Genomic DNA, 14379 nt, shown 5'->3' with positions numbered 1-14379 from the left:
ATCAGAAATGGCTCACTTATGGCACTAGTCAATAGTTTAACTCATTTATGCCATTAAACTATCCGAAATAACTCATTTATGACACGTGGCCTCCAACTAGATTATGGTTGTGGGTGGGTCGGGTGCAGGGGCGGATCCAGGATTTTCATCCAGGGTGTTCGGAAAAAAAAGAAAGCTAAATATACACTGTAATTTTTTGCCGAGGGTGTTCGAAAGTTAATATATGCACATGCATACAGAAAATTTACCCTATATATACACTGTAATTTTTTATCGAGGGTGTTCGGGTGAACACCCTCGGTTGGGCTGCATCCGCCACTGGTCGGGTGTATGGATGGATTTTTTTATTAATTTGGGATTTAAAATTGGGTTGATTTAATTAAACGACATAAACCTCTAATTGGAGACCACGTATCATATTTGGTATTATAAAATCGGCGGTAATGAAAAACGGCATGAATGAGTGATTTTGATAATGACAATGGCATAACTGATCCAAATTATTCATGAGTGGCATAAATGAGTCATTTCAAATAGTTCGATGGCATTAATGAGCTAAAGCGGGATAAATGAGTCATTTTCGACAACTCCATGGCATTAATGAGTGAAATAAAGGAACTATTTCTGATAGTTTGATGACATATTTGAGCCTTTTCCGTTTTATTTAAACTAAACCTCAAAGAAAGAGTGAAGGTAATGCACACCCGAAGCGTAGGGGCTGCGGTTCCATGTCATCAAAAAAAAAAAAAAAAAAAAAAAAAAAAAGAAAAAGCTAAACGTTTTAGGAAACTAAATTTATTATTTCAACCTAAATTCTCTAACAAAATCAAACTATTTTTGTTCAGACCATGATGATGACCAAGTGTATCATGACCAAGTGTATAAATATAACTGTTTCTTCTTCTTCACCACTATCAGCTCTTTAAATCCCACTTCCAAGTTTTTTTTTTTTCAACCAAAACCTCCCAAAACCCCCCTCAGAATTGAATCTTACCATTTGCAAATTTCTTCTCTCCAACTACATAAAACCCTAAATATACACAGTTACAGACACACATATATATATATAGCAAAAGAATCAAAGCACATATACATACGGAAATGATCAATGGTTACAGTCATGATGCATCCGCATCACAACTCCACTACACCCTCACCTCACCCAATCAATCCCGTTCTTAGATCCCCCAACACTACTCCTCCTCCTCCAATTACTCATTCGGGTCGGGACCATACAATCGGGTCGGAGTTAGCCCGAGTTAAGCTCTCGGATATTTCCCCTTATGATGGAGCTCCGTTTGGGCCTTATTTACGGGCTGTGGAAGCCCTTTCAGGATCACTTATGAGGCATAATGCTGCGGTGATTGAACTTGGTGGTGAAGGCACAGCGGTGTTACGGTGTGGCCTGGAATCGGTTAGGTATTTTTTTAAGACGAGGGCGGTTGCTCAGAATGGTGGGGTCGGTAAGAGTGGTCGCGGGATTTATATATACAGAGCTGGAAGGTAAAAGAGTATAACCAAAATGTGTTTGGCTGTAGAGTATATTAATTTAATTACAATGCATAGTAACATGTAGTCGACTCCAACTTATTTGGGACTGAGACATAGTTTTTGTTGTTGTTGTTGTTGTTGTTGTTGTCGCGTAGCCAATTCCAAACCTGGACATAAAAAGGAGAGTTGTAGCAGGTTGAGAGGTACACCAACAACAATAAAATACCCATTGTAATCCCACAAGTGGGGTCTGGGGAGGGTAGACTGTATGCAGACCTTACCTTTAAATACGTAAGAAAAACTTTTTTATGTATATATACTATGTGTTGAACCCCTTTAATTTCGTCGTATATTTACTTTTTTATATTTTGACACCCCTTCGTAAAAATTCTAGTTACGCCACTGCTTGGGAGGTAGAGAGGTTGTTTCCGATAGACTCCTGACTCGAGAAAAGGAATGATAGAAAGGGTTAGATAAGAATTGACGAAAGTAAAGAAGCCATGGCAAAATACTATAGATAAACATTATGAAGAAAAGTAACAGTAACTGCAGCAAACTAATACGATAAACGAAGTACAAGAGACAGCACGTAGTAACAGATAATCGAAGGGCAGAAAACTACAAAGATAATACTATGCATGCTAAAGATTGGGAGGTACTTAAGAATAATCTAAATGATACTCCCTCTGTTTCAAAAAGAGTAGTTGCAGTAGTTTGACTAGGCACGGAGTTTAAGAAACAAAAGGAGACTTTTGAATCTTGTCGTCCTAAATTAAAGATGTGTATAATATACTAAAATGTCCTTTGAATCTTGTGGTTTTAAACTTGCCATGTAAGATGTTTAAATTGTCAACTTACTAAATATAGAAAGAGACACTTTTTTTGGGAAAGTCCAAAAAGTAAAGTAATACACTTAAATTGGGACAGAGGGAGTATTGGTTATGACAGTTATGTATGTGCATATGAATAGAGCGGAAAGGAGACTAGTTTGGGTTTGAGGCCTAATCGCTGGAGAGATGATTAATTGGTGAATGAATCTAATTGATTGTTGGTCATCAGAATTTAACCACAATGCATAGCCAATTCCAAACCCAGAAAAGAGGGTTGCACCAGGTTGAGAGGTACTTAAAAATAATCTAAAAGATAAGTTAGTTCCGATGATTATGCAAGTGCATGTATAAATGAGTAGAGCGGAGCGGAGATTAATTTGGGTTTTGAGTCCTAATAGATGGAGAGGTGATTAAGTGATGAATGAATTTAATTGATTGTTGGTCATCAGCTTGTGTATGTTGGGTTTTGTGGCATGAAAAGAATTCCAGGTGCTTTGATGGAAAAGCAATCTTTTTTTACAGATGCTAAAGTACAAGTGTCTACGGTTTTTGCCTTCTGGTTGAAGATACGAGATGTGAAGGATGAAGATAGCATGTTAGAGTTCATCAACTTTTTACAGGAATTGAGAATTGTGCTAGACGGGAGCCTTTCTTTTTCATTTTTGTATATATGGCTCCCTGTCTATGCAATGCCAAGCACCATCTTAGTGCCTAGTTTTTTTCTCAATGAATTACTTACTTACCAGTTTCAGAAGAAAAAAAGAGTCTCCTCTATTTGAATTTGAATACATTCTTGTTATTTCTAAGTTTGTCTAGTTTCCTTTAAGTAGTCTCAAACAAAATTAGGGGTTAGACGCTCTTCCTCACGGGATTAAAGATTTGATAATGAGTTTTTATGTGTTAGGCCTTTGGAAGACATGGACTCTTCTCCCCCATGCATGGCTGAAGTATTTCGCTGCATGGGAACGGCAGCTCGTGCTGCTTTATGTGCAATTGCAAGGCATCTTCGTTTGCGAAGCGAGTAAGAACTTCCGTAAGGCTTTATCATACCATTCAAATCCTCTTTATGCGTTGATTGCATTCTGACAAAACACATAGTGCTCTGCAGCGTTTTTGATCACTTGCTTGATGATAATCCATTGCCCGTTAATGAGGCCTCTTCGTCCGTTGTTGTTTCAACCTTCTCCAATACCACCTCTCAAAATGGCAAAGGAGCTATTGGAGGAGGAAAGCTAGTTACAAATGGTGAAGTAGAGAAGGGGCTGTTGACACTAGTTTCATCTGATGCTCCTGGTCTTCAGGTATCTCTGTTAATTTCTTCCAGATTTTTCATTTGAGTTTCAGATTGTACATAGCTGCCGAATAATAATATGTTATAACCTCTTTTCTGGATCCTCTTCGTAAAAAAAAAAAAAAAAAAAAAAAAAAATCCTTTCTGGATCATCTGTCCCATCAGTCATCTTCCTCGTTTGTTTCTTTTTTATTCCTAGGTTTGTGATCCCAATGGTCGTTGGTATCTAGCAGATAGCGGCTTGACTCCAGGGGATTTACTATTGCTTACTGGGAAGGTTCTCAGCCATGCTACTGCCGGTCTTCGTCCTGCAGCCGTATACAGGGGTGCAGCTGATACCTATGCGGGCACTACTTGTGGCGGAAGGTGCACATTGATTGTAGAGTTTTTAAGTTGTTGCTTGAGAAATTCATTTTTCTTCAAATACTAAGCTGTTCAGCTACATCTTGTAGGACATCAGTTGCGTTTAGGCTTACACCTCAGAGCAATGCAATATTGGATTGTTCTCCGATTGCAGCTGCTGGTCATATTATTCCTCAGAGCTACATGCCAATTTCTGTAAGCCAGTTTATGGATGACCTTTCCGCCGAGGAAGACATGCTTTGTAGCAATACTGACATTGCTTATGTAAGTACTTTTTCTTTTCAGATGATCAACTGGTGTTTCTTGAAGTCGCAATGACACAGGCAAAATTCCTTTTCTGCAAAGTTTAATGCTAATGGGTCTTTTTTGGTTTTGTGCCGAGTAAACTTCAATTAAGATGTGAGTGCCTCATAATCAAAATCTCTTGCATTTTCACTTATCAACTTTTTTTCCTCCCGATCAGTACACAGAATAGTTCATTAATATGGCAAAAGCCAACACAAGATGGTTCTGGTCAGTGCAAAACACCTTATACAATCATTTCCGCCCTGTAATTGATTAATGACATCAATGAAGCTATTTTCATCATGTGCTTCTGTTGATTTACACCAGAGAGCTAGAATTTTAGTTACTTTTATGGCTTTCCGCACCTCTGGTTCTTTTCTCTCCATAGCACCTAACATGCCTCAATAGTGATTATCCAAAGTTTTTAAACCCTTTCTTGATCTTCTAACCATTCCATCCCCAAAAAGTTTCTTCTGCAGTGCTCGGCGACCCATTACATCCCAAAGATGTTAAAAAAACAGTTTACACATGAAGCATCTAGTGTTAAGCGCGCTTCATGTGTAATCATCTAGCAAGAAACATGGCACCTCCTAGGGGGCTTTTGTCCCTTAAGTCATCTTTTTTCTCTTTCAAAATCTCTCTTGTTGCATGCCGGGCATGGAGATACTTCTTTCCTACCACCTATGTAGCTTTATTCGGACAAATATTCTTCCTTGGATAATCATCAGAAAAAAACTTGAAATATGTTTTTGTGATGGGTATAAAATCACTGGAATACAGATGTTCTTTGTTTACCTTGGGTGATCAATTCCACTAGAACTGGAGGATAAATATCTTCATTTGAGTGCAGCGTGAAGAGACATGTCATTCTAGGAGAAGAGGAGACATCTCATTTGAGGTCAAGATTAACATGTGCTCTTAAAAAAGGAAATATCAATGTGGAACTTAAAACTTGGCTGCTTCTTTACATACTAGACCTGGGATAACCTTCTGGTTTGATACGTATGAAACTTCAGTTGGATATACTCTTCCTTACATAACACATGTCTTTGTAATTGGACAAAAAAGTGAAAGTTCTTGTAATGGAAATAAAAACACTTGATGTTAGTTATTCTTTACCTACTTTTGCTGGTTGATACCACATGAATTGGACAATATCTTTATCTGAATACAACATAAGAACTAAGTTACCCGGACTCTTCGAAAGTGTTGCCACACCCGTGGCGGATCCTCCAAAAATACGCTACTTTTGAAGGATCTGACACGCACCCGACAACATTTTAGGAAAGTCCGAGTAACATAGCATAAGAAGACATCTCATTCTTGGTATGGATCAGCAGGTCCCTCGAGACAACATAAGAATAAACATTTGATGTTAGTTATTCTTTACCTACTTTTGCTGGTTGATACCACATGAATTGGACAATATCTTGATCTGAATACAACATAAGAAGACATCTCATTCTTGGTATGGATCAGCAGGTCCCTCGAGACAATCTGAATAAGGAACCATCACTCAGAAGTGTTCTCTCAGATCCCTTATCGTAAGTTTCTATTTGTCAAATGGACTTTTTTCCCTTTTTGGTTAGCAAATATTTACTTCTCAGGGGGGGGGGGGCGGAAGAAGAAGATATAGCAGCATATTTACTGTACTGGTATATTAAAAATCTTATGCTTTCTTAGTCTCAAAACTTTTAACTTAGTAAATAGACATCCCTTACTTTCCACTTGTAACAAGAAGCTCAACAAACGGTCAAATGCTTCTACTCAATTGAAGTTTCCTGGTTTGGCTAAAGGTTAAAGCGTAGTTTTTTCCTTTTGTTTTTTGAGATTGCAACAATAGGTGAAACAATAGTTTTCAATTTTATATTTCTTCAAATTTCAAAGAAAATAACGCTAGACAACTGTTTTTTCAATGAAATACAGTAATTTTGGTAAGACATGATATCAAGAGGGTACTTTAGATAGTACAAAATCAAGACTTATCCTCCACTAAGGATTTAATGTCTCTAACAAGTCGATAATCTATACTCTTATCCCAATAAAAGAAATAGGTAGGAATAATTTGTCATGCTAATTACAAAGTTACCCTTAGTCTCTTGTTTGTATTTTTCCCCAGCTTGTATCCCAGGTTTCTTCTAGCTCCATTCATGATTCATATTAACATATGAATGGTTAATTTCAATATAGTTTCTTGCATCTGGCAAATATAATTACTTTAGTTCAATGTCAAAACATTGCAGTGGCGCATTCCTTGAAGATGCTATGTTTGTTTCATGTGGACATTCCTTTGGTGGTCTGATGCTGAAAAGGGTTATTGATATGGTAGGAGTTGGCGTAAATTTTTGTCTTCTTTTCTAGCCATTTTTCTGTTCTAGGTGAAGATTATGAAAATGGAATGAGCTACCACAAACTTTTTGAGCAAACCGTATGTGGATATTGGTGCAACTGCTTCATGGACAAAGCCACTCTTGCTTGAACATCATTTTCCTTTTTGGTTTAATGCTGTTGTCTTCACTTGCTTGGGCTAGTGATGGATGAGTCAAGAACATAATCGCATTAATCTCTTCATGACAGGCAAGATGTACCCTCTGCAATGCTGAAATTGAGCGTGGCTCCTTAATTCCTAACCTTGGTTAGCTCCAGTTCATTTATTGCTCTCTCTGTACATACATACATACATATCTTTTCCTTCAGATTCTTTTATTTCCTAATTTTTTTGTGTTTTCTAATGCACTCTACCTGATCCTCTTCTGGTAACTCTTGTTGGATTTTTGATGATTATTCTCATTAATTCTGTCATCTGGTTTACACTATGGATTTCGTCTTCAGTACTGAGAGCTGCAGCCGCAGCAGTGAAGAATGAGGATGACCGAAGACTCTTCCACAATGCAACTCTTAGAAAGCGTCGAAAAGAAGTGGGAGACAATAGGGTAAGCTTAGATCTTCCCCTTTTTGCTGCAGATTTGTCCATCCAAACTGCTAAGTAGAGCTCATTGTCTTCATTTTTTCTGGTGAAAGGAACTGTGGTAATCTGGTTATAACTTTTATGCAATGACATGACAACTAATATGTCCTAGTCGATTTTTGTATAATTTTCTGTCTCAAATGCACACATTAAAAATTTGGATTCTGGAGGTTAGAAATTTGTCATTAGAATTGTTGGGCTGTTATCTCTTTTATACTCATATAGTTAGATAAAATTGCATCTTGACAATAGCAAGTTGAACGTAATGCATGGGAGTAACATACTGAGACGTCCTGGGCAAGTCACAAATTTCTTGCTTCATTGATCTATATATGTTTGAAATTTGAATTTTTTTTTGGTTGAATATACCTGTGTTAATGAAAAATCCTCATTACTTCAATCCTTCCAGGAAAATGGCGAGATCCCTTCTGAAAATGGACCCCATAAAGGTGTTCAATATCCATTCTCAGTGAATGAGAAAGTTCTTATAAGGGTGAGATCTTTGCGCCTGTGCATTTTAAATTCTCAAAGCTATAGGAAAGTATTCATTGAATTACAGTAATGAGAATGCGAAACTTTGCAGGGAAATAGGAGGACACCAGATAAATTTGTTGGAAAGGAAGCTGTAATCACATCACAGTGTCTTAATGGCTGGTTAGCGACCTGAGTATTTCGTTAATATTTTGCTTACCTACTGTGGTTTGAATGTCAATTTTGATCATTAAAATTTATTGCATGGAATATGCTGTGCAGTGTTTTAGCTTAAATTACTGAAATCTGAGCGATACCGATGCAAGAGCCACACAATATAGAGAACTAATGAATTTGACAGCTCAAAACTTAAGCTATATCAATTGAGTGGGCTTTGGGTCTGCAAGGTAGTCCCAATTGTAGTTGTCTCGGATTCTAATATGATGGACATCTTGGACATTCTTGACTTGTGCAAGTCATAGTTATTGTAAGTGTATCAAGGTCATGTTCATGTCATAGTTAACCACTTAATTTCCAGACACACACCTTGTCACACAATTTAGTCCAATCCACATATCTATAATAGCATAAGTAAGAAATAGATAGACCTTATTTCAGGAAATATGTGTGTTGGTATGTAGCTGAAATATTCAAGCAACAATTGAAGAGAAGTGATTCCTGCGTTCAGTTATCATCTAAAAACTTCAATGAGATTCTGTCAAAATTGATTGGCAAATTTTAGGGGCTTTTAGTCCAATACGGAAAATGAATCCTTCTCTGTTTTTGAAGTGGAATATGACGAAATATCATGTTCCATTATATTGAAAAGAACCGCATTTCAGTTGTTAGTGATAATGTAGTACCTGCAAATTATCTCATGCTTTTAGTGTCACAAGAGATTAATACCATTTCCCTAATCATATGTTTTAAACAACTATATGGTGCCATAGTGATATGTTAAACAACTATTTTGATCCTTTTACGATATATGAGGCTGGTTTACTGGATACCTGATACCTCTAGCTGTGTGCATCGCCACTTAATTCCTAATAAGCGGATTGCAGTCGCATCTGAGACAATAATACTTTCTGACAAATGTGCCGGTCATATTTCAAAAGCTGCTGGAATATTCTTTTTTACTGACAGTCACATACGTTTCTCCTCGTTGAAGGATCCCTAAATTGATCCTCTCAATTTCTTCAGGTATTTGCTTAAGATTATGGACAGTGGAGAGAATGTGCGGTTGCAGTACCGCTCTCTGCGTAAGATCCTTCCTACACAGGAAACAGAGGAGAGATGCCAGTCACAGACAGTTCAGAACAGTAGCTAATAGACGATTACAACCAATTCCATGTGGGTTATGTTGTAGGACCTAGTCACTCTGTACTCCTCGAGTTTGAAGATGTAATTTTTTCCCTGTAACGTAACGTCATGTTTGTGCTGAGAGGGCGGGGGGGGGGGGTCATTATTTGACAATATTACTTAATATTTGCTGTTGTAAGATTGTAAAGAAACATCCCCACCCTAGAAAGAGAGAAATTTGAGGATAACATGGTGGCTCTGATACCCTGTAGATTGTAGTGCAATGTTGCTTATTTGGGACATGTATAGATATATTAAATTTGTGAGGGATTCCCTGTCAGTTTAAGTGCTCTTCCATGTTTCGTTCATCATCGTCTCTCTGCAGATACAATATTAACTTCCTTCCCTGTGCTCGTCTTCATCACTGATCACTTGCTGGTAAATTTCTGACCTTCCTTAGGTTCAGAATTTTTTTGGAGACATTTTATATCTGAGTGTTACTTGCGTAGCTTTCAGTTGGTTTTAGAAAGGAGCTCCTTAGTTTCCAATATTGTAACATTGGCTATACGTAAGATGCTGCCAACCAAGTGCTCAAAAGATTAATCTATATTACTGAGTTTGGTAACAAATGATCTAGTAAAATCTTGTTCAATTTATTTCACCAAAAAGCTACTAATATATTTTGGAAGTTGTCAAGTAGATTTTCATCAACCTTGTGGAAATTCTTCTTAATTCAAATAGAATGTAAGGATTATATTGTCTTCCATTTTATCTAATGGTTGGCTACGCCCGAAGTATAAGATAAATTTAGAGGAGGATAATTAAAATAGTGGATGAAAAGAGAGCAAATATCCATCAAAATTGAAGTGCAAATAGTTTAATGAATTTAAATTCTTGAAAGTCGTATAAAATAAAGCGGTATCAAATATTTTGGAACGTGCCGAGGCTGTCATATATATTGTGGACCAGTGGGATTACCTTTTAACAACATTAATTTTTGGAAATTGAGAAAGGTAATCAGCCTTGCATATGACCCCTTTATAATTTATAAATCACTTTTTAAATAGAAACAGAAGGAATTAGCCAAAAAAAAATATATATATAGGGGAAGGGGAAGTTAAGTACATGAAAACTTGTACAAATTGAGAACCTTCAAATTGGCAAGGAACTGGAACTTTACAGGCAAAGGATCTAGAAAGAAATTTTACACTTCATGCTTATACAGTAGAAATATGGGAAAAGGAATATAACATGTGTTGAATTATCCACATATGTCCTTTTTGCTTTTTTATTTTTTTGGTTTTCCTTTTTTCAGAAGTACTGACTTCTACAAAGCCTAGGCAAAGTTCTAGTATGAGAAGAAGGAACCATTTTAGACATTTGGCCTTTCATATCTCTACATATTTTCTCCAACTCCACAACTCTCCATTGCATCTTTTGCAAATTTAGCCTCATATATTCATGTTCCTCTTCTTGCAGACTCTGATGATCACTTGTACTTGAACTGTGGTCACTCTTGTTTGTCTTGTACAACAAAGCCATTTGGCTATTGCTGACATATTCCCTTTCCTTTACAAAATTGTTGTCTTTTATTGTTGGGGTACTTGAAGAACCTTGAAAAGCAAGTGCCTTGACAGTAATTCTTGGTGAAATTCTTGGATTCTTTGCTAACTCTTTACATGCTTCAAGGCTTAGTTTCTCATAGTTGAGACATCTGCATAATCTTGATCTTTCCTCTAATGAGAGGGCTGGATGAGACTGCAATCAAATTACACCATAATGTACCATATTAGGTGCAAGAAACATAACAAATAAGGCAAAATGAAAAAGCATTTGTGTTCTACTTGATATGACACTCCTTCCTTTGAAACACCTTTTAACTATAATTTTTCATTTTACTTTTAATGGACTATCTTACAGCTATAGAAATATTGCAACATATCTAAGATCACAATAATCTAAGGAATGTATGTTTCAAAAGTCTTGTCTTTCTTTCTTAAACTATATCTTTCAGTCAAACACCGTAATATAAAATAAAACATGAGTAATGCACCTAAGAGTGTGGCCTAGTGGTCAATGTCCAAGCCTTGGTGGGAGGTAGGTACTATCTCATAGAGTTAATCAAGATGCTCGTGAGCGGATCCGAACACCGCATTTATAAAAAGAATGAGGAATATCTAATTACAATAGATGAGACCTCAATAATACATTACCATTCTCTAAAAATAGATGAGACCTCAATTATCTGAGGGTGGAGGAAATTTCTTTGGAATAAAAAAAGTTATTATAGAAAGGATTCAGAACATAAAAGGACAAAGGGAAAATCAATTCAAACTTTCTAAAAATAAATATTCTGATACCTCCAAACCTTCCAAGAAAGGTGCTGCTGTTAGCGCAACTACAATCAGGTCTAAGGGTCCCATGTAGATAACTGATTGGTTTTCATAAAAGTATTCATGAATTAATGAGGTCACAAGTTCCCATGACAAACTTTTATGACCCTACTGTTTTTCCTTTTTAAGTCCAAAATTTAAAAAGGCCACACAAAATTAAAATACTTTACATTTGAGTCTTCTCATCAATGATCTATATAGATCCTTTATGAGTTATTCTGTCATATGATAAAGCATTTCCCCTTCCAAGAATTAAAGATAAAAAGAAAAGAAAAAGTAACTTTTGCCTTGTTTAGATTATCACAACTATATTAATCTGAACTTACACAGTAAACTGCATTGCACAAACAATATCACGATCTAGGTTGCTTGGACACTTCAAAAATATCATTGGGTGTCTCATCCTTCAAAAACTATAATTTTTGAAAATCCAACACAAATATGATAATATTTTTGAAGGGTTCGAGCAACATCGTCCATAAAAATAACTGACAGCAACTACTGCATACCATGCATATTCCCTTAGGGCTAGTACTCATTTAGCTAAAGGTAAAATTGTACTAGATCATTTCTTGTTTCCTGTGTCTGTTTTGCAAAAAGCAATCTTGCAGAGTTGCAGTTATCAAGTGGTGTAAGTGAAACTTTTTGCACCCTTGTGGGGTTTCCCAAAAACATTCAAAAAGTTTCCAACAAAAACACACAACCGTAAGGGAAAAGCAAAGCTGAAAAGTATTGCCTTATTGGGAGGACATCTTCTTGTCTTATCCCATATCTTTTAGCTTTTGTCAAAAACCTTAAAAACTTTTTATCTAAGGCATCTGAAGCTATTACTTCTTCTAGTTCCATTTTAGTCGGTCTAATTTTTATTTAGAAATAATTTAACTTTAAACTTTTCATTTTATTCTTAATGAGATAATTTATAGCCACACAAATATATATGACTTGTTTTAGATTACAAGTTTTAAAAATCTTCTTTTCATTTTTAAACTTCATATCCAATCAAACATAATCACACAAATAGGAAAAAAACGAGTACTACGCAGCTATGTTATTCCAACTTTTCAAAAATACTGCAATATCTGTGTCGGATCCTCAAAAAATGCACTATTTTCGAATATTCGACACACATGCGGCGATATTTTTGAAAAGTCCGAACAATATAATTGAGTAGTAAATCACTAGCATTTATTATTTCATAGATAAGGAGAAGATATAGAAGAAAATCAATGAAAGTGAAGTAATAATAACCTCAAGATAGATATCAATGGCTCTGTAGACCCCATCAAAACAATCCCTTGCATAATCTGGTAAACTCTCAGCAACACCAAGAAACTTTGATATTTTAAGGCTTTGATCAGGTGCAATCTCTCTCAAATACTTATCTATCAACCTTGCAACTTTTCTCAATTTTGTTATTGAAACATCTTTATCATGATGAACAAAAACTCTAATCAATCTCATCACAAGACTCACATCATATACACCTCCATTATTGTGATGACCACAAACAAGAATATCATCTAGTGTTGCTTCATCAAGCATCCCACCTATCATTTTCTCCAAAATACCCCTGCATTCTTTGCTAATTCCAAGACTAGACACAATTCTCAGTACCCAAAAAAGATTTCTGCAAGAAATTGCTGTTTTACCAATAAAAACAACCCCATAAACTGCTGTATCAGCAAGCCCACTATACTCAATTCTTGAAATCACATTGTGACAGTTACTATTATGGGCTGCTGATTTTAAGTAATAAAGCAAGAATCTTGTGAGGAGTAAGTTATTATTTTCACTACCATAAGCACCTAAAGTCCTCAAAAACTCTTCTATTATCCTTGGGGGTAAAATGGTCATTTCCTCAAACCACCAAGATTGGCTTTTTAATGAACATGATTTCACCATTTGTTCAGAAGATGAACAAGATGAAGAAGCTGATGAAGATGAAGAACCAAACAGGGCACTAATATCTGAATTTTGAGCAATTTTAGCAGGTAGTGAAGTCATAAGCTTTGCAATAACACCACAAGAATTTGCATGATTAAAAAAAAGTTCACAACTTTTTAAAGATTTTACAATATCATGCAATGACCAGTAGAATAACCCTTCAAGAAAGTTCTCAGCTTGATGCAAAAGATTGCAAGATGACATTTTTTCTGTCATTTCAAGAAAATTTGCAGAGCAAATTAGAAGGGCTACATTTGAAATAGTGATTTTGATGTTGCCATTGTTGTAACAGAATCTTGAAACTAGTTCAAACCCATGGGGTCCACCTGGGAAATCAAGAATCTCTATACCTGAACTTTTAATCTGAGTTTTTTTCTTTTCTTGTTTGATCATCTTCCTTAACTTTCCAGAGAATCTTGAAAGGACTTTCTGCAAAAAAAAAAAAAAAAAGTTCGTTAAATTAGTTAATTTGGATGAATTGGATGAATGGGGTGTTCGGATTTTTTTTGGTTTTTTTTTTTGTTTTGTGTTACCTGGTGCAGAAAGAATGTTTGCTGACCATTTACATGGATTTGGAGATCACATGGAGCTTGTAGTGGCATGGCTACTTTTGCATTCAATGAAACTAAGACAAAGTGGAAAGAGAAGGAAGTGCTTTAAATTTAGTACTTGACAGACATAAATGGCCTCTCACAAGATTGGTTGCATGTGAAAGAATTTATGTACTCCCTCCCCCTCGCTCTAATCTATATGTACTCCCACTATTTCATTTTTAGTGTGGCCGAAAAAAATATTATTTTAATGAGTATTTAAAAATAATTGAATTTTAAGATCTATATTTTATCCATAATGGCAGTATAATTTATCATCATATAAATGTCTAAAATTTATTTTGAATCATAAATTTTAAAAGTTTTCTGTATTTAAATTATATGCTCAGTCAAGTAGTAGTATCTTAAATTGAGTAGGAGGAAGTATATATATTAATTTAACTTAGATTATAGAACTCCTTTACATTATTGGTGTATTTTAGCAAGCTAT

At 35.7% G+C, this 14379-nt stretch overlaps 2 protein-coding genes across 4 annotated transcripts; one reads left to right on the top strand and one right to left on the bottom strand.

Annotated features, from left to right (window-relative positions):
• The first annotated feature begins 872 nt into the window (after window positions 1-872).
• Window positions 873-9372, top strand: LOC132060257 (uncharacterized). 2 transcript variants are annotated; one of them, XM_059453199.1, is made up of 12 exons: window positions 873-1503; window positions 3226-3342; window positions 3430-3622; window positions 3812-3978; window positions 4065-4239; window positions 5743-5804; window positions 6504-6585; window positions 6838-6895; window positions 7093-7193; window positions 7638-7721; window positions 7812-7882; window positions 8903-9372. In XM_059453199.1, exons 1-12 carry the CDS (start codon window positions 1109-1111, stop codon window positions 9027-9029), a joined length of 1632 nt encoding a protein of 543 aa, XP_059309182.1. In that variant the 5' UTR covers window positions 873-1108; the 3' UTR covers window positions 9030-9372. The 2 variants fall into 2 exon arrangements, with proteins under 2 accessions (XP_059309182.1, XP_059309183.1); XM_059453200.1 differs by having other exon boundaries at window positions 1302-1503; window positions 3420-3622.
• A 762-nt stretch (window positions 9373-10134) lies between these two features.
• On the bottom strand, window positions 10135-14067 carry LOC132060256 (BTB/POZ domain-containing protein At3g19850-like). Of its 2 annotated transcripts, XM_059453198.1 has the most exons (4): window positions 13872-14067; window positions 12879-13767; window positions 12643-12791; window positions 10135-10759 (listed from the first exon to the last, which is right to left on the bottom strand). In XM_059453198.1, exons 1-4 carry the CDS (start codon window positions 13938-13940, stop codon window positions 10313-10315), a joined length of 1554 nt encoding a protein of 517 aa, XP_059309181.1. In that variant the 5' UTR covers window positions 13941-14067; the 3' UTR covers window positions 10135-10312. The 2 variants fall into 2 exon arrangements, with proteins under 2 accessions (XP_059309181.1, XP_059309180.1); XM_059453197.1 differs by having other exon boundaries at window positions 12643-13767.
• Window positions 14068-14379: the final 312 nt, after the last annotated feature.

This window comes from Lycium ferocissimum, chromosome 6 (genome assembly GCF_029784015.1).
Source record: "Lycium ferocissimum isolate CSIRO_LF1 chromosome 6, AGI_CSIRO_Lferr_CH_V1, whole genome shotgun sequence".
Taxonomy (NCBI): domain Eukaryota; kingdom Viridiplantae; phylum Streptophyta; class Magnoliopsida; order Solanales; family Solanaceae; genus Lycium; species Lycium ferocissimum.
This window is presented reverse-complemented; position numbering and strand designations above follow the sequence as displayed.